General features: G+C 37.6%; 2 protein-coding genes across 3 annotated transcripts in view; one reads left to right on the top strand and one right to left on the bottom strand.

Annotated features, from left to right (window-relative positions):
• Window positions 1-8,285, bottom strand: part of LOC133531429 (uncharacterized) — a 28,079-nt gene extending 19,794 nt beyond the window's left edge. The window contains exons 1-2 of one of the 2 annotated variants that reach the window (XM_061869642.1): window positions 8,186-8,285; window positions 3,930-3,986 (exon numbers count right to left, since the gene is read on the bottom strand). In XM_061869642.1, the coding sequence (XP_061725626.1) occupies window positions 3,930-3,986; window positions 8,186-8,191 (63 nt within the window). In that variant the 5' untranslated portion in view covers window positions 8,192-8,285. Of the gene's footprint in view, window positions 1-3,929; window positions 3,987-4,529; window positions 4,613-8,185 lie in introns of those variants that run through there. The other variant, XM_061869640.1, reaches the window with a different exon arrangement.
• A 915-nt stretch (window positions 8,286-9,200) lies between these two features.
• LOC133531424 (ATP-citrate synthase) overlaps window positions 9,201-21,612 on the top strand; it is a 53,006-nt gene continuing 40,594 nt past the window's right edge. The window contains exon 1 of the mRNA XM_061869630.1: window positions 9,201-9,356. The gene's annotated coding sequence lies outside the window, so the exon portion shown is untranslated. The remainder of the gene's footprint in view (window positions 9,357-21,612) is intronic.

The following is a 21,612-nucleotide window of genomic DNA, read 5'->3' as shown; positions in this document are numbered from 1 at the left end:
CATATAGCATTCTTTTTAAGCAATTTTGTTATAGGCTGGGCTAACTGAGCAAAACCTTGTATAAATTTTCTAAAATAACTCACAAGTCCAAGAAATTGTCTAGCATTATGCACATTTTCGGGTCGTGGGAAATCGACCACACTCTGGATTTTTGCTTTTCCCGGCCGCATGCCAGCTGAACTAATTTCAAACCCTAAGTAGTTGATTTCGTTTTGTAGGAAACTGCATTTAGATAAGTTAAGCTTCAAATTAGCCTTTTTTAGCGACAAAAGGATTTCTTCTAACCTACTTAAACATTCCGCGGAGGTCTTGCCAAAAATTAACAGGTCGTCAATATATACGGTAGCTTTATCGAATCTGGCCGGGCCCAGCACACGGTTCATCATACGTTGGAACACCGCTGGCGCATTTGCCAGGCCGAACGGCATCCGGTTATATTCGTATTGGCCATCCGGCGTGACAAACGCTGTCAAATGCTTACTACCTTCCGAGATTGGTACCTGGTAGTACCCGGACATCAGATCCAACGTGATAAACCATGACTGGCCGGCCAAACGAGCGATCTCGTCTTCTATCACCGGTATTGGGTAGCGTTCCTTTACGGTTATCGAATTGACTACTCTGTAATCGACGCAAAGTCTGACGCCACCATCCTTCTTTCGGACGAGTATAATAGGACTAGCATAATTAGATACGGATTCTCTGATTATACCAGCTTGTAACATATCATCTATCATCGCACGGACCTTCTCACGTTCATGATGTGACAGTCTGTAAGGTCTATATACGACCGGTCGCTCACTATTTAACTCTATATTCATTTCGGTCGTATTAGTGCAACCTAGACTAGCTAAATCAGAAGCAAAGCAATCTTCGTAACAGCTGAGAAGTTTGACGAGCTTGTTTTTATCATCTTCGGTAACATTTTTACCTATATGGAGTTGTTTTTCATCAAACGGTGATGACGCGGTTTCTTCTACAGTTATTTCATTTTCGTACTGGCGTACTGCTGTACCTATATCCGATAACCTATATACCGCCTCTACACGTTCTGCTCGCGCAAATACAAAGTTTTCTTGTAGGTAACAAGACGCAGCACAGGGCATAACCATTACAAAAAGGTTACCCTGCTTCACCTCATAAATCCCGCCACAAACCAAATACTGATCTTGAGGTTTCCCTACCACTTTAGTATTTAACACAACGTTGCCACTAAACTCTGTCCCAGTGGCGGCTCTTACGCTAGCTACCCCATATATCCTGTTACGTGCTACAATTCTTACTCTCTCTAACTTTTCATCGGCACGCTCTTGTAAGTTAGGAAGCTCTGTACCTATGTGTAAAAATTGCAACTTATTTGCATCTTTGTAAACCACGATATGTGGTTGTTCAGAGTAAGTCTGACCTATGAGCATCGACTTTTCAAGCAGACTATCATTAACTACCCTACACATAACGGTGGCGGATACACCATCAATTGTTATGGTCAACTCCGCCGATCCTAAAGACTGTACGAGCTTATCACCGAACTCTATCATCGTAATAGGAATGCAATCATGAGAAAGCCCAAGATGAGAGAAACTGGATTCTCGTATAAGAGTGACTTCGCTTCCTAGATCGACAAAGGCTCCCACTGTCTCACCATTAACTTGTACTGATTTTCTAAATTTGTCAGACGGGTTAGATCCGTATATGCGCATCACTCTGGGTACAGCGTCAGCCTTTGTCGAACCAGAGTCTGACTTTAGCCTACACATCTCTGGTTTATGGCCCACCTTTTGGCACGTACTACATTTAACTAAAGGCTTAGGACAGCGAGAATAAATATGCCCTTTTTCCTTGCAGTTATAACAAAATATGTTAGGATTTAATTTCGTGCTGGCTCTACTAGACGTCTTCTCATCACCCCCAGTCACGCTCCTATCCTTAGGCAACGAAATATTTACGAATGATTCTTTATTATTGCTTAGTAGAAATTTAAGAAGCTGATCGGGTTCCTCACACCGTAAAGCTAAAGCACTAGATCGCATAGTTTTATCTGTGATACCATGAATAAGGCAGTCGACTGCTCGCCTACCCGTGATTTCGCACTGATTAAGCAACGCTAATTTCTCGTAAAAGTAAATTTCCATAGATTCTTGGTACTTACTCCTACGTTTCAACATGTCTTCTAGTAATTGCCCGTAGTTTTGTTCTGATGGAAATGCGTTAGCCAATTTAGTTTGCCACTCGTCCCATGAAAACAAAATTGTATTAAGGCTCTCAAACCAAGTCTTAGCTAACCCTGTCAGTTTCTGCATAGCAAAATGTATAACCGTCTTTTCGTCCCAGCCGTAAACTTTAGCACACTCGTTGACTTTTTTTAACCACACATCAATCCTTTGATTTTTTTCGGATGGGTTAAATTCTGGAATAATGTTTTTGTAGTCGATATTTCTGTTAATCGGAATTTGGCTTTGTGTTGTCGGCTGAGACGGTAAGACATATTTAATTGATTCGATTATTTTGACAATATCATTAGAAGAGAAAGAAGGACTACATGACCTTTTATGCCGTCGATCGATGCTCGTGGAATCCCTTCCTGCCCGATCGCGCGTTGCTCTGGGGCCCCGCTCTCGGCTGCGGCTGCGCGGCTCGTGGCTGATCCCGGCTCTCGGTGGTCGGCTGCGGCTGCGGCGCTCGCGGCTTCGTCTTGACGTCGAATTGCGTTCGTTCATCCGTGAGCGGCGCTCGGCGTCTTTTTCTTTCTGCAGATCCTCCTCCATCTGCCGAATACGCTCTCGCTCCCTCTTTAGAGCCAGGTCTCGCTCCCTCAAGCGGCGGCTGTGGCTGCGGCTGCGGCTCCTGCGTCGTACATACGTCCCACTGCGCCTCGATCGGGAGCGATCACGCTCTGGAGTCACTAAACTTCGGCGTTTCCCATATTCTTCATCCATTATCTGAAACTCGTCGCATACAGTAACATTAGTACCTTAACTAGGGAGGTAGGGAGTAATTTTAGGCGACTAGAACTTTAAGATTTCTCTTTTCTCTTATATCTCGAAAACGGTGCGTCCTAGCGCAAAACTAATGAAATTTTAGCTCCCCTGTGATACCCCTGTTGACCTTAGGCACGATGATTGACAAAGCAAAAATTTAGAAAATCCTAAGTTTTCCAAAAAAACATTTTTAAGTGGTTACAGCATTCATGTAGGTAGTATGGTACCTTGGGGTACACCTATATCTGTTTTTTTTTTTGTATCACCCGCATATCAGGTGGCTGGCGTAATTCAGATGTTGTATAAAACATGTGTTTTATAAAACACGTGGTTATCACGTGATCGTAATCACTAATAAAAATATGCAGGAACAGGTAGTTTATCGAAATAAAAGTGTTTGTTCTAGAAATCTGAGTACTTGTTGCATTTAAATATATTTTACACAAAACTATGTAAAATATACCAACCTAACTTTATACTCGTGTCCAAATTACTCTAGCACCTTATTTAGCAAAGACTCCTTATATCATATTTGATATAATATGCATTATTAACAGAATATACATGTGAGCGAGTACTTACGGAATTTCGTTATCCCACTGGCTGACTTGTAAACAACCTCGGAAATAATGAACACTTGTTGTGATGAAGATAAATTATATTTCAAGCTACCACTTGTAAACAACCTCAAAAAACAAATCAACACTTTTTGTATTTCCAACTATCTTAATCACAGACGTCCGTTCGGTTCCGTCGCCCGGTCAAGAATGCCCCTGCGCGCCAAGTCACCTCACTCCCGTTTTTTTTCCGCCATCGGGCATGACATCACCAGAATAGTCAATGCAGTTACTAATTTCGGTTTAGTTTATTTTCTAAATATAATAGAACCTTACATTCCCAATTGAGAAAAGTGTGTCGTGTGTGATAATTTGATTAAGTATAATTACTTACGTTGTGAAAATTAAAGCCGAAGCTGGGGTCAGGGTCCGCGCATGCCGCGCTCAGCAACTGAAACAATACAGTTACCTCAAATTCTTTTCTTCAACTTTATCTTAAACTTTATTTAGAATTATAGGTACGTATTATCAAAGAGAATTTGAAATAGAGGTGGTTTGTCAAAGAAAATTATGTAGCCACAATAAATTTCGAAAGATGCCGCCATGCCTTTGGCCTTTGACCTATTAGATGGCGCCACTTTTTGATATTGAACGAATTTAATACATATCAGTGAAAGAATAAGGATCAAAGCCAAATGGTGTTCTAAAAGTTTTAATCATGTGTCTAAAGATGGCAGTAGATTTACTGTGGGTACAAATTTTTCTATGACAATCCACCTCTATTTCAAATTCTGGCCTCTACAAACGTCACCGATAAATCCTATAATCGCATGTGATTAGCGATACACTGCGGCTTTTGATAGATCGATTCAATTCGTGGCTCCTACTTAGCCGGCAATTATCTAAAATCTCGCCACTAGAGGGTTTGGTCACTTTTTTCAAAATGTGTTTAATTACATGACTGTATAATTTAATGTATATTTTGTTTTCTTACCAGTAGCCCACAAAACGTTAAGAACATGTCTTCGAGCCAGCCGCTGGCAGCGAATGGCTATATTCACAGTTAGCAAGAATTGTTCAAATTTCCCTAATTGATTGTTAGTTTTAATTGATTGGGATCGTTAGATCGATAAGTCTTTGACAATAAAAAAATCCCGCATAACTTTTATTAACCAGTAAAGGCTTGGGCATATGGAATACACATACGTACTGTAAGCCCGAAAAGGAATATATGATCATTGTCAAGAGGGCGCTGTTATTCTCATGTTTAGTATGAAAAATTTAGTTCCAATAAAATTCCGCAATATGGCGCGTGATTATATGTTACTGGTCAGGCTTCAACAGGTTATTGTAGCAACGATACTCAACCTGCGGCCCGCCGGGCCTGTTTAGGCGGCCCGCCAGGTGATTCTGGTATAGATCCTTGCCATCTGATCACCTTTTAAGCAAATTCATCTTGGGGCCCGGGGAATATTATTTATTCTGTGCTACAAGGCAAAACCGTACTTGTGGCCCTCAAGAAAAAAAGGTTGGCATATGAAGTTTTGAGAGACCCCACAATTACGTTTTTTGCGCGTCTGTGTCTAGTCAGCGCTATGGAAAATGTAGTCTTTGCACAATGGCGCCAACATTGCGTCGAGCAGCTATATGGTTGACTAGACGCCGACACTCCAGCGACGCTAATGTGGGGTCTCTCTAAGTTTACCTATAGTTGTTAGATCGACGCGACCCACTGGCGCAGCACCGCCTGTATGGCCAAGCTTTAACACGTTCACTGCGGGACAAATCTTAAAGAACTTTCAACTGGTGCGGTTGAGATCGAATCAGCCCAAACCTAAGCTCTTTTTCAGTGCGGGTGAGGCCTAATCGACCTCGAATTTCAGTAGGTAATTAAATTCTTGATAACTTTGCCTTTACTCGGAATAGGTGTTTTTTGTTATGTGCTATACATTCGTCACTAAATGCTTAAAATACCCTTAGCTTCGCCTTTGGTTCTGACCTTTGGTTAAAGAAAAAATACCTAAAGAATCTTTAAGGTCTTTTAGGCCTCAAAACGCACTAAATTTTATCTAAGTCTAGTGAAGGGAATGGCAGTTATCGCTAAACTATCGATGATCATCATCTCATCGACCATCTTCGATACAATATTTCAGACGCCATTTTAAGTTAATCTAATGCATTTATGCTATACAGGGTGTAACAAAAATAGTGGGGATCCGTTTAAGGGCATAAATTTTTTTTTCTATGGGGCAGGTCGTCCGAGTCGGCCAACCCTCCATGCAAAGTCCAAAAATTTTTCGCGTCAAAAATTTTTTTTTCTACTTTTTCCTGATCAGAACACGATACCGAATATGCCCTTAAACGGATCCCCACCATTTTTGTTACACCCTGTATTTATTATTTCGAGTTCGAATCCCAGTAAGGTTAGCGGCCCAGTGGATGACACTATAAGGAGGGAATTCACACATTTTTACAAACAACTTCTGAACTATCAAACATACAGACTGCAAGCCTGTGCAAATAAGTAAACCACTTCTTTCTACATGCTATGCGGGCCATAAAATGTATTATACTCTTACCATCGTCAAATTATTTCAGTTTTCTGCAATCTCTCAAATTGTATTAAAATTTTGTTAGAAAGTTAACAAAGTCTAGGATTAAATTTAAGACTAAATTTTAGTATTTAAATTAAATGAATGTCTCGGTTACGTGTGTACAAATGTACGTTATTTTAACCTATCCAACGGTCACGATCGTTGTCGTTTTTAGGTTATACCTATTATTTACGTAAAACACGCGTGGTTCAATATCGATAACTATGGCCGCACTAACGTGAAGCGGTCAACTCCCGCGCCGCCCGCGTCACGCTCAGTGCGGCCTTGAGGTCACTTTCTTGAGACATTAATAAACCTCAACCCGCACTGAGTGAAAATAAAATATATCTAGTGCGGTTGAGGCTTATTAAGACCTCAAACGTTTTTTTTTGTACCAACGAGTCCGGCTTTGGAAAACATAAAGAAATGTATATTTGACTCTGTCGTACGCCTTGTAGTTAAACGGCAGAAGTTCCCGCACGAGAGAGATAACACGAACTTTTAGCCCCGCACCAGCGTAAAGTCGAGATTGAGGCGGATTTGACTCAACCCGCAGTGAACGTGTTAAGAATATGATCTATTTTAATTCGTACCCGCCCCACGTGACTGCCGCCATACAGGAGGTGGGTACAGATGGGAATGTTTTATATGAATGCACCTATTCCCATATGTGCCCAGCAGCGGGCACAAATGGGAACATACTAAGAATAGACACACATATTTTTTTAAATAACTCAGTGTCGTCTACCAGATTGCATGCTGTTATACGAAAATATAATTAATTTTATTTCTACCCGGGATCAAAAGCTTTTTAGACGCCAACCTAGATCTTTAATATATTTTTTCTTCTCCTTACTATCCTGTTACCCCCTGCTGGGGTGTAGGCAACCATTTTCTTGCACTGACTTCAGTACTGGGCAGCTTGGGTAACCTCCTCCCACCCCATCCCCAATACACCCAACATATATTCAGTAAAAAAAAACACATGCTCATTATTTATTCCAATAATACTATTCTGGTTACTGAAACTGACCATCTGAATTAAATGTATGAGGAAACTGGTGTTTTTTGATTTTGCAGCTACAATTCCTACAAGAAAGTAACATCTTTTCTGAAATATGTAACTTTCTTATAAGTAGAATTTATTCAGATTTATCTAATAATTTATTTAAATTTTCATCACATGTTATATGTTATCTTTACTGTATAAAAATTCAATTTCAATTTTATTTCAAACATAAATAAACATAATTTTTTTGGCTCCTACACTAGGCATTGCCAGTACCATAGGTAACCAAATCAAAAGAGAGTATTACAAATCATTCATGAAACTTAAATAGACATTAAAATATTTACAATGCGATAAAGACTAAATTGATTATATAAACAGGGTGAGCATTCTGACTGTTCATTCAAAACAACTGTCTCCTCACAGTCCTTATTTTATTTTAGTAAGCACCAGATCCTGACCTTTATCATGATGTACATGTGTATCACAATTTATAATCACCTTCCGAATTCTCTGAAAAAAATAGAATATCCTAAATTTTTTCAAAATATTTATTTTATTTCCTTACTAATAAGTGCTCTTATAGTGTGAAAGATTACTTTAACAAAAAATATGATTAAAAATGATCTTATAATATGTAATGTAAATTGTAAATGTTTAAAATTGTTATTTACTTAAGTAGTTTTAAGTTAACTGTAGTATAGGTATATGTTGCTGTGTTTTTACAGGGCGTCACTTCAACTAACCCAATAATATGTACCACCTTTATAACTGGATGTAACATGCAATAAATGACTCTATTCTAGATTTAAAGACAAAAATGATGGGTCAGCTTTACCCAACTTTAGAACCTAAACCAATTTAATATAATATATAGCCAACTGTTATGATCAATGTACCATTAATAAAAATAAATAATATGTGGATCTAAATACTATTTTTAATTGATTTTGGAATAATATTGGGTACTTAACTCAATCTTAGAGTTTCAGTCTAATTCTTGATATGAAACGGTTCGAGAAACAAATGAACTAAAACAATACTTACTTGCATTTATTTTGAAACATTCTTTGAGAAAATATTTTTCATTCTTCTTAGATGTGAGTTGTGAGTTTGTGAGTATATCATAACCATAAAGTATTAAATTTTTTGAGCGGAGGCTATAATAGAGAAGACATCATCAAAAACTGTTTATCAAAGTAATTTAGCATTTAAATATATTGTTTTCAGTAAATATTTCTAATCATATAAAAAAAATTGTTAACCAAGGGATGAAACGGTACCTTTCACGCGAGTTAAATAAATAGGCAAATTTGCATAATCAGTACCTAATTAAAGTAAGTCTTTTTACTATGAATGGGAAAGTTTTTGCGATAACTCAAAAACAGCTAAACTGATCATGTCCGCTATAGTTTTCATTTAATGTCTTTTTTAAGCTCTACTTCCACGATTTTTTTTTCATATTTTTTGGACCTGTGGTCCAAAAGTTAGAGGGGGGGACACACATTTTTTTTTTCGGAGCGATTATCTCCGAATATACACACTTTATCAAAAAAATTTTTTTGAAGACCCCTATTAGTTTTGAAAGACCTTTCCAACGATATCCCACACTGTAGGGTTGAAGCAAAAAAAAAATTCACCCCCACTTTACGTGTAGGGGAGGTACCCTAAAAAAAATTAAATTTTTAGATTTTATTGTCCGACTTTGTCGGCTTTATTGATTTATATATCCATGCCGAATTTCAGTTTTCTAGCACTAACGACCACGGAGCAAAGCCTCGGACAGACAGGCAGACAGACAGACGGACATGGCGAAACTATAAGGATTCCTAGTTGACTACAGAACCCTAAAAAAGTAAGTATACAAAACATATACAAAACTTAAGATGACCATAGACAATTTTCTTTGTCATCTTATTATGTCCTAGTGTTGCACTTGGCTTAATCGATTTCTGTTAGCCAAGTTAATAGTTATGGATACTTGGCATTACAATGTTCGATAGTGAATGGCCCGATGTATTCCTAGTCTATGGATCACTAAACGTCATCACTCGAAAGTTTATTTAATCTGTGGCAGTATGTCTCTTAGTGTCATGTCATATAAAACGTATAAGTCTCTCTTCTGAAGTGAATTGTAATATATATTCGGACTCTTAACATTTATTTATATATTATTACCAAGTTCGTTTGTGTCTTGGCTACGGGTCGGCGAATTCCAGTAAGTATTTACTATTTAATTTTAGGTTATGTCGACGCAGCTACAATTTTGTTTACGGTTCCATATAATCTGTTTTAAGTCAATATTTGAATGCTGATTTGCGCGTTATCGGATAACGGCGCATTTAATCCTCCTTGGTAACAGATTTCTTGATATAGATTATATAGATAGTTATCTGCAGAGTCGCAACTTTAAGTATATGTATTGATTTAGGTTTTTGCGGGTGTTTCAAAGGTAAATTAACTTTTCGGAGATTACACTCGATAGTCAGTTTTGTGTTTTGCTGACGACACTTAAATTTTTTACACTGTACTATACATTTCTTTCAAAAGCGTGGTTTACATTGCACAATACTCAAGTACTTTTCATCATGTTACTATTTATTTTATCATTATCAATGATAGTAAAAGGTTTGACAACAAAAATGCACACGGCTCTATGTTATAGCCATCAGCCAGCCAATTTGATCATCTTACAATTTATAGTAAATCAATCAATCAATGAAATCATTTGTCAATAACCCGTGGAGCGGCCTTAGTATCACACATGTGATACTAACTCAATTTGGCTCATAGCAACTCAGTATCCAATGTGTTTTACCACAGATCAATATGGGTCAAATTGCTTTGCATATATTTGTTGTATGGTGGTTGTTTAACAGGATAATACTGCACATAGATCTAAATAATTTCATCATCTTACTATTTAGTATATGAATAATATAAATATATTGTTTATCAGTGATAGTAAATTGTTTGACAATAATGTTGCACAAAGCTCAATGATATAATAATCTTTTTGATCATTTTGAGAACCGTTTTGGTCTAGTGGGTAGTGCTCTGCCTATGAAGCCGATGGTCCCGGGTTCAAATAAATGCCCTTACCGGGATTCGAACCTGGGACCATCGGCTTCACAGGCAGTCTCAGCAGGTCACTACCCACTAGGTCAGACCGGTTGGATACTTAATGTAAGGGGTACACTGAGCGGATGCTGCCCATGCCCGTGTCATGTGACGAATGCACAGTAAGTTTTAATTCTAATTAATTCAAATAACCATTGTTCTTACTAACATATTCATTTCCATAAAATACAAAGAATCAATTGCTTCTGTGATAATAGAAATGGAAGTATCCATATTGCATATTGCAATTGTTTTGTGGTTCCCTTTAACCACAATAGATAAGAACAGAACCATAATGGGGGTCACCATATCAAATAATGTTATGGTCTTAACCCTTAAATGCATAGTGATGTATGCAGCCTACAAAACAAAACACATATAATTTTATGCATAATTCGATAAAATTCATTTAGTCCTGTATAATTATTTTGATTGTAAATTAATATTCAAATTTGCACAGTATACGGGACAAGGCGTTTGAGGAGTTAAGGGCAAGGTTAAGGCCTGTACATAGACGTGCATAGATGTGCGCGTTGTAATATGCAGATCCTTATGAGAGATGGCACACCGGCAACGGCAATATTTTAGCGCACACACTCCTACATGTCTTTCTCACTCCTACCCGAAAGATAGATAATTAATGTATCACCTGATAATTGATGCATTATGCTCAAATTGTATGATTGCTTTTACACTTTCTCTCAAATAAAGAAGTTTGTTTAGGGAATCAATAAAAGCATTTTTGGTTGTATAAAAAAGACCAAGATAGCTGATAGCCCAGACGGTGCAAGTGTCAAGTCATAATTTCATAGAAGGCTTACTTTTAATATAACCCGTGCACCGTCTGGGCTATCAAAATCGCTACCAACTTATCTTGGTCTGACTCTATCCAAATTAATAAAACTAATTCCACGCTGACGAAGTCGCGGCCAATAGCTAGTAATTTAATATTTTAAAAGTTTTCTCAGTTTTGAATGTTTTTGACAAGGTTACGTTTTCGTTTCCTCAAACGCCCTCTGCTGTCCGCTTACGCAAGAGGACAGTGCGACATTGAAGCGACATTGCGCTATCTCCTCACGCACGACCCCCGACCCGTACGGGTCGAGTCAGGAAGTCTCTGTGTACGATATGATGCGCGGATGAAGTCTTTTTGGAAAACTTTGACAACTTGTACGTCAGCTCTTCAAAATTGTTCTGATTTTTTTTTATGACATTGAAGCGTCATGCCATTGCGATATCTCCTTACACTGCTCCTTACGCACGACCCCCGACCCGTACGGGTCAAGTCAGGAAGTCTCTGTGTACAATTCGATGCGCGGATGAAGAGTCTTTTTAGAAACCTTTGTCAATTTGCATTAAAAAAAATCATAAAAAAATATTTTTATGACATTGAAGCGACATTGCGCTATCAGCCGACCACCGACCCCAGTCGAGTCAGGAAATCTAATCTTACGTGTATTGGGAGCGTGCACGACTGTCACGCAACCTAGTGTCCGCAATTCTAGGGGAAAACGTCAATTCACTACATCTTATAAAACTACTCCAAAACTAAAAACTACTGAATGGATTTTCATACGACTTTCATCTATCAATAGAGTGATTCTTGAGGAAGTCTTAAGTATATAACTTGTTAAGGTTTTGTGTAAATTATTTGAAATATAACGATGTTGTCGGAAAAAATCACGCTGGCTAGGAGCTTTAATCGAAAACGCTGCCTAATCCGTTTGAGCTATAACAACACAATGTATGGTGGGGTTGTTTCTCATTCATAGGTCTACAAAAAAGTCCGCGATGTGAAATGTCTATCTTTTAAGGATATCTTACTATATCCATTCTTAACTTCTAGAAAAAGATCACGTAATATGTGGCATTTGCAAAGCTATTTACATGGATACATTATTAACAATTATCAAAATAAATACGTTAGTTATATTAAGCATTTCATACAGATTACAATGGTCCCTTACACCATACAATTTAAATGAATATTTCAGGAGTAATCGTAAATCAAAGTTTCATTTCGAGCCATATAATTGTACGAAATGTTAAAGACGCTATCCGCAGTTAGTTCAAATTTTTACCACCTTATGCGCTGGGATCGCTTTACTTACCCCCACCACGCACTTCGCACGGTCCCAATATAATACGATGCGTGGTTTCTAAAGAAAGTGTACATCCAAAAGCTTTGTCAACTTGTGGGTTAAAGACTTATGGCTTTTTCATAGATGGTAGGATCCTATAGATGTGCTATAAGCGTGCGCCCGTGAGGTTTAACATTCCTGAGGAAAACACGTTTTAACATTCCTGATAACATACCAAAAACAACCTACGTAATTTTGTCGGGTTATTTGTTGCCCACCATAAACCATACTAAAATTTACGGCGGGGAATAAAAAAATGAGACGTTGACAAGGGCAAAAAATAATAGCGCGTTCTCTGCTAACCCTACTGAAAGTTACATAAGACTATCCCGTTTATCATTTCCCCTACCACTCATGCCTGATCCAGTTGTACTAGATTCATCGGCTTCTTGAAATCCTGGAAATGTCTTCTGGTAATATAAATGTTTTCTATCATATATCTTAGTAGGGTTATTTTTTCGGCGTGCTTGGATATTATAGCAGTTTTTTATATTTAGAATAGAAAAGCATTTATTGCAAAAACCATGTACAAGTTCGAAGATAATGAAATCATGAAGTTTTACGATGGTGATCTGCAATTGAACCCGAACAATATGAAATACGTTGTTGTTATTTTGATCAGATGACGATTTTTATTATTCGTACATGATATAAGTACCATATCGAAATTACGTCAGTAAAATTATAAACTGAAACAGTCGAAGTGCACCTTCACTCATAAAATACGGCGTTGCGGGAACAAAAGATTTCCTTTGGCAGGATTGGTCCTTAGGACCCAAGGATGGATTTAAGAAGTGGTGCCACCAAGGTTTTTGATGTAAATTTCTATGGGCTGTGCTCTCAACTTTATCTTAATATTTATATACTTAATTTAAACTACTAGGCTAAGGTTGGTATCGTTTTCGTATAAATATGGGATGCCGAATTCATTAATGGTATCATATTGACACCATTCCAAAGTAAGAACATATACAATTTGATTTTTTTACGCTAAAATCGCTGAATAAAGTTTGAGTCTCTAAGAAGGACATGGGATAGCTTTTATCCCAAAAAAAAATCCCTTAAAAATGAAAAAGGAGGTGTAGGTTTGTATGGGGAATCAATAACTACTCAACCGATTTAGTTGAAATCCACGTCTACATCTGAAAATGATACCAGACGTGTCTTAGAACCCAAACATAAACAATTATTAACCACAGACGTCGCCGACGCTGAAACGCAATAAAAGTTCTTGACAGACAGACGGACGGACAACAAAGTAATCCTTAAAGGGTGCCATGTTTCCCGCCGGATTCAAACCGGTGTTAGAAATTGGAACAGGTATCACCGTGACGGGGTAGCCTAGATATTTAATAAAATCATTTGATTTATTCCCAAAGTTGTGAAGACAGTAAAAATTGATTATACAAACACATTTTTATCAAATAATTGTTTTATCTAAAGTTATAAATGATTATGACAGTTATTGAAGTATAATAAGATTCACTAACGACCACCGAATTGTATTTCATATGTAATAAATATTTGTAATGGGGTCACCGGGTCTCGTCGAAACCCTCTTGAGCACGCAACGGCTGGCGAACCGTTGGCTGTTGGCGATACTCTACGGATAAAAAATTGGACAATGTTACACAAATCGATGACATTAAGCTTAAGAGGAATTCCTAGTTGCGATTTTTCCATACAAACGCTCTCGACTGATTCCTCCCTGGATTTTTAACCTAGAGCAGTGATTTTTTCAAATAAGATCAATATAATCAATATCTGTGCCGCTATGTTTTGCTTTTTTGGATTATTTTATTTTGAAGAAAGATACAGCGCCTCGAAAATCGCAAAAACGGCTAAATTGAATTGGCTGTAAAAAAAGGCACAGTATACAAATATGACAAAAAATATCCAAAAAATCAAAACATAGCGGCATAGATTATTTCTTCCTCTTGCAATTTCCAAAATTTCATAATGATTAGTTGCGTTTTGGAGGAGGAAACAGTCGAGAGCGAAACCTCGATTTTTGAGTTTTTTGCGAGTGAATTTCGGTCCGAGCTGCAGTTGTCCTTATCGCACGAATTGGAGGCGGAGACAGTTTCTAAATATACGTACACAGAAGGAATAGTGATGGGCATAACATCCTTATTAGGGATTGCAGAACCGGTACTGTTTTAAAGAACCTGGATTTCTCGGTACTTTCGGAACTGGTCTAATTAATTCATTATTTTAAATAAAACGACAGCATTTTGCGATTTGACCACCTTTCGTATTATAATTTAATAATCACATTTTCTTTTATTACGTAGTAGGCAATTTTTTTTAGAAATATAGTATTTTACATTGCTCACACTTGTGCGTCACAAGTAAAAGATAACTACTTTGATGTTTGCCACTAGATAGCAAATTTAATGAAATTACATTGACGAGGGGATTTATATATAAGTATCGCAGTCGTATTGTATAATCCGCCGTATTACATTACGGCTAGTCGATATCAAAATAAGGGCCATTTTGAAATGCGGCGGTTCAACGATTAAGGTATGTTGGGTAAATACCGGATGCGGGTGAAGAACGTAGGACATTCATTTCCCCCTAATTTGGCTTTATTTTTTAATGTTGGCAAAATTGTGTAAGACGCCATTTCATTGCGCCTCGACTGTCAGTGTCCCCGCGTCGCTCAGGGAGTCGGGCTTGTGCTATGTGCAATCACAGAGAGCAAGGTAAATTTCGCGAATTCTTGCTTCTATCCGATCTTCGCTCTGTAATTTATTTTTCGTATTGTGATGAAACTGTGTTTGTTTTTGTAATTGTGTTAACAGACCTAGCACTGCTGTAGACCGATATCCGATCTTGACCCTTCCAGGTAAAGATCGGACCAGAAACAATCAGATCTTTACCTATTTAAAAAACAGCAGTGATTATCAAACTTTAAATTTTCTTCAATTTACCTACTGACCTTAATTATCACATTTATTGTTTTCTTGATCACACTTTCGTACCATTATTTTTATCCAGTACCACTACCAGCGCGACGGTTACTGACAATGTAATTTTTTTTAATTTCCGCAACCCAAAGGTTGCCTTTTAGCGATAAGACCGCATGTTGTTTACCTGAGCTTATGTGTATGTTTTCTTTTGTATTGTTTTCTTTTATTGAGGTGTGCAATAAAGAGTATTTATATTGTATAGGGATGATGATACATGTTGAAATTTATAACAAAATCGAGTAAAATAGATAGCAAATGAGCAATTTTTCGCAATAAAGTATTTACACATACATAAGGATGCATAAGTAGATGTGCACGCATACATACATTGCTAGTTTCGGATACAAAATAGAGATAGGGCTTCGAAATTAGTTTCCTTAAAATGCTTCAAGAGGGCTCTCTTTTCCTATATATTTACTTTACTCTTTACATACGATCCTTAAATTTTATCAAAAAAAAAAAGATGGTTTATCAACTATATATAATTGCAAAATTAAACCAACGAAATCGCAATTTTAATTATTTTCCATACTTCAAGATGGGCTCTCAGTGACCTTGACCTTTTTAAAGAACTACTTAGTCTTTTTGATTTCTAAGTTTGATTCTTATTTTTTTGGCGACCTTCATTAAAAATGACTGGGCACGATTATTTTTTATTTTGATTTTTGTCCCTCCTACTTAAGTTCTTAATATCTTCCAGTACATTCCATTCAATAAACAATACATTTACACTTTCCCTAAACCTGTACAGTTCACGATATCTTAAATTGTCAAAACTACGCAACGTATCTATTATTTTAGTGGTTTTTTTTAATACTTCGGGTAAACCTTACAATAAGAGGTTTCTTAGCACATTGTTTACTTATCAAATTGCCTTATGACATAGGTATCAAAGTTTGAGAGCCACAATTTTACCAATTTTTGTATCCGGGTTAAGATCGGATACAAAAGGGTAGACACCGGACCTATTTCTTTGTGATACCTTATTCTCTTTCCATTAGAAGCAACTTTTTTTCACCATCCAATGTTCTCCCTTGATGGCAAAACACTCGTTACCCTAAAAAAAAGTATGTCTCATCTTTACACAGGTACAAAACTAAAACCGTTCTATATTGAAGATTACCAAAATTCAGGCCGAATCTACGGTTATTATTTAACGATTCGCTACGTACTTCAAGAATCTGTCACGTGTTGAGATCTCGAAAAATCATTTTTTCACGAGTTCTCTCAATTTCAATATTTCAAGGTTTCAATATACATACGTATGCAAAAGCGGCTATAGGTATTAATATTTACAATACTAGTTGATGGAGGGTAGATTTAGTTTTTTTTTTCCTGCCAACAAACTGTACTGCAGTTTGGCAGATTAGTAGTTTAAGGCTTTTTGTAATCTTCTTTTGTATCAAATAAATTAAATAAAAAAAAAAAATTGTCCCAAAATTGTCCGGCATTATCCCAACATACTTTACCCAGATTGTCATTGCGATATATACGTTCTTCAATAAGGCGGCCCAAGTTTAGCCCCATCGTACTACAAGTTAAATAGATTGTAGTTTAACCATAGGTATATTTATACCTACTTACAAAATTTCACAACACACCGTGATCACTCCCAACTTACTGATACGGATAGGTACAGTCAAGTGTAAAAATATGGGTGTACACATCTTACTCAAAAATATGTCCCATAGCATCTTATTCCAGTGTAATAAGAGCGTAGTACCATATTTATGAGACGATTCTTTCGATACATATTTTTGCACTTGACTGTACGACGACAACCGAAGCTGAGACATCATTCTTTTTTGCAGTTTTTACCTATATGGTAATTAATATCAATCAATCATTTATTATTTCGTCATCATAGGTGTAAAATACATTTAGTACAGGTGATAGGGTGTTTGGTATTAGGGTGTAATAGATACAGTATAATATAAAAATTTAAACAATATTACGTGGTAACAACAAAAACAACTTGCGTCGGGCAGCGCAGAATAAATTCCGTCTGGCTCGCGGGCGATGTCGACGGAACGGCGCGCAATGAGCGAGCGCACGAGTCTCGCGTCTGTGTGCGCGCACTCACACTTAGATAGCTTCGGCTCCCGCCCACCGCAGCGCGACAGAAACATAGCTTCAAAAATTCGAGATTTGAAAAGTTGCTCAGCTAGGAATTGCTCTTAATGAGGCTTGGCTTGTGGGTACTAGGCGACGACATATATTATAGTTGGACATCTAGACACGTCAAGCCAAGTTCAAAAGCAGAGAATTGGCGACGCAGGCGCCGTGTGTTATATTATACGAATCAGTTGCAGCTTGCAGCCACTTTTGACCCCTCCGTAACTCGAAATCTATTAAACAAACATATAAAATTTGGTTCATTTATTAAGACCCTTAAGGCTAACTAGAACACTAAATTTCATGTTATTAAGATACAAACATCTAAAAATCGGAATTTTTCTCGCCGTCTGACTGACCTAAAATAAAAAACCTAAGCCACTTCCAGATGACCTAGCAGGTTGAAGGTTGGTGTTGTTTGAATGCGTCAAGCATCTTCAACGGTCGAAAATCGTTGACCGCGTAATTTATTTTTTATATTGGGAAATAAATAAAAATCATTGGGTGCCAAGTCAGGGCTGTACGGATGACCCGTTAATTCCACATTTTGACCTTCCAAAAATAGAGTTGTTTCGCGTGACGTATGACAGCTGGCATTGTCATGATGAAGAATGATTCTTCGTCGCTGGTTAGTTTTAGGAATTTGTTCAAATACTTCCGGTAAGCAAATGGTCGTGTACCAATCTGAATTAACCGTTTTACGGTTTTCTAGTGGCACTGTAGCTACATGGCCATTAATACCGAAGAAGCAGGCCACCATTTGTTTCAATGTACTTTTTGCACGAGTAACTTTCGTAGGGTTCGGCTCATTTTGAAACATCCATACCGTTGATTGTTGCTTCGTTTCGGGATCGTATGCATAGATCCAGGATTCGTCCGACCTGTATAGATGTTATAAACGGCCTTTGAGTCGACACGGTTTTATTTTTTAAACATTTTATTGCACCATTCGACGCGAGCATCTTTTTGCTCCTTAGTTAAGTTGTGCGGTATCTAACGCGAACAAATTTTTTTTACAGCTAAATGGTCATGTAACATGCTATTAATGCTAGTCATAGAAATACCCAGAGTCGCTTCTATCTCGCGGTACGTAACATGTCGGTCGTCCATTATAAGTTTTCGCACAGCCTCAATATTTTGTGGTACAACGACCGATTTCGGGCGACCTGCCTTAACTTCCGTCCGTAAGCATACTACGTCCACGATTGAACTCACTAAACCAGTGATACACAGTAGTTTTAGATGGAGCTTCATCACCAAAAGTTGAAGTTAGTTGATCTATGCACTGTTGATGCGTTAAACCACGCCGAAAATCATAATAAATCATAGCACGAATATTTTCACGAGTGAGTTCCATTCTTGCAGCGAGATGACATTTAAAACCCGTCAAAAACAAAACACTAGCGTTAATAAGAAAGAAAAAATATACCGGCCAGTACTTAAAAAAGTTCAAATTTTACCATGGAGGTCAAATATACTATTTAAGAAGATTGTAATCCCGGTTTCCGGATATATAAATAGCAGCCCTCGTATAATATAGCCTGTACGTAACAACTTGCAAAGTCAAATCCTGAAATTTAATTACTTCCTAAGTGAACTAGAACATATAGATCTCAATTCTTTTGCCGGCGAAGTCAACAACGACGCATATTTTTAATATTGATCTCGGCTCCCAAACCCGAGAGGCTGCTTCGTAGGCCACCGACTTCGTAGGTAGTTACCACCGACTATAGGCTAGGACATCGTTACACGGATATTCGCTAGTAATTGATAATATATTAAGAATAATGTTTTGTTAACTAAACGAATAAATTAATCTGATGATTCCAAAGTACTTGTTGCTAGGCCTACTTGAACAGAGTCAGACCAAGATAAGTTGGCAGCCATTTCGACAGCCCAGTCAGCGCAGGTGTTAGTTTAATTTGAAACGTCTATGAAATTATGACGTTTATTTACTTAACTAAACTTCACTTGCATAGGCTGGGCTGATTTTTTGATTTTAACCCGATAGAAAAAAATCACGAACATAAACGCATTTTACAGTACATATGGGGCTACTTTATAGCACTAGTGCGAGAAGTAGCATATTACGTTACTGTGTCGAACATTTAAAGGGCCATATGTACTGTAAAACGTTGTACGATACATGTGCGAATAGGTAATTCGCAACTCGTGTCGATTTAAAACACTCCCTTCGGTCGTGTTTTAATTTATCGCCACTTGTTTCGAATTTCCTATTTTTCGCACTTGTACTATTAAAAAATTGTAACAATTTATGCACAATAGCTAAAAGTTCGAAAATGGCTTCTGAAAATGCGCAATTTTTTTTGGGAGAACTCAGCGATTTTTTTTCTTTTTTGAAACATACGAGTACAACAAATTAAAATTCAAAAACATGATATCGGCCCCGAGCACCCACATCCATCTCACTCACACTGACTTTCAGTGAGAGTGTGACATCACTAACCTCCCGTAGGCCTTAACATATTTCTTCAGTTATTTTTTTTTTTAATTAAGCCCAACCGAAAGAGACTGTCATAGGGACCATCATACGACGCGAATGGTATAGATTTATATTTCGTATACATTTTTCATAAGTTGACCTGGAGATAAGCCGAAAGATCACGACTACGTGTCGCACCGCCGGGCAACGCGGGCTGCGTGGTGATCATCTTTATAAACCTGACTGATACAGTCAATCTGACTTGTATCACCAAGTGCGTGTGACGCCTGGCGCCTATGTTATGCCTACGGGGCAAATATACCGGGTGGGGCCTGTAACATGAACAAAAAAAACCGAATAAGTGCGAGTCGGACTCGCGCACCGAGGGCTCCGTACAAACCTGTAGGTATATAAGTAAAAGTTCACCCATCACGACAATCGAGTCATATCAATTATTAAAAATATTTTTACTATATGATGTTGATGTAACTAAATGTATGTACTGTTTTCGCAATTTTTTCTTTATGCGTGCTACAAGACGTTGCTTCGTGCCAAATCAAGATTCTGAGTACCCTGTAGGTTTTGATTCCCTTGCGAGTGTCGAAAATTTGCGGCATAAATGGTTGTATCTTTTGATTGCGTTGGCTTAGAAGGTTGATTTTTTTTTCACAGCTCCAAGGGACAGTAGACCTGAGTATTTGATATAAATTCCAGCTTGATACCTCCACTCGTTCCGGAGAAAAAGGGTCTTGACAGACAGACAGACGGACGGACGGACAACAAAGTGATCCTATAAGGGTTCCGTTTTTTTCCTTTCGAGGTACGGAACCCTAAAACTTCAACTGTAGACTGTACTCAAACTGAACAACATTTGTTCAACGTCTTTATAAAATATTGAATTATTTTAAATTATTTAACAATTTAAATTATTTGTCATCATTTAAATTTGTTATTTGCTCGTGTTACAGGCCCCACCCGGTATGACATTATTATTATTAATCATTTTATTCTCATATGACACGGTACATCGGTGTTACATCAGAATAGTACCTACTGCCAAACTGCAAAGCGGTTTGATGGCATTTAGTTTTACATAAATTTGTAGTAAACAATACTGAGTAATTTAAAATATTGGCGTGGTGATCATCTGTTTATAACTTTATACTTGACTGATAAAGACGATCGTATGACTTTACTGACTTGTATCACAAAGGGCCCTTGCGCACCGCCGATGGCTTGTTTTTTATTTCATGAAGCAGTGTGTTTGCGTTTGTCGCGCGATGCAGACGCGAGTTTGGCGTCTGGCGCCAATGCACACATATCTGATATATCTTCGGAAATATACAATGCGGAAATTTATTGCACATCAGTAATACACAAATGGTGACGAACATTGATAATGGGTCACTACTCGTATGTACGAAAAATTTCACTTCTACCGAGCTTTGAAAACATCTATTTTTTTCTATTTTGTCACTTTTTGACAAATAAAAGATTCGAGATTGGGGTGGGAGGAGGTTACCCAAACTACCCAGCGGCTGTAGTGCAGTCGTATTTTTATCACTTTTCACTATGCCTGTCACTTTCGCATATACATGCTTGTTAGAACGTGACAGGCACAGTGACAAGTGATGAAAATGCAACCGTGCTGCAGCCGGAGTTGGTGGAAGAATATGAATC

The sequence above is a fragment of the Cydia pomonella genome, chromosome 25 (genome assembly GCF_033807575.1).
Source record: "Cydia pomonella isolate Wapato2018A chromosome 25, ilCydPomo1, whole genome shotgun sequence".
Taxonomy (NCBI): Eukaryota; Metazoa; Arthropoda; class Insecta; order Lepidoptera; family Tortricidae; genus Cydia; species Cydia pomonella.
The sequence above is the reverse complement of the archived record's forward strand: the minus strand, read 5'-3'. Positions and strand labels throughout refer to the sequence as shown.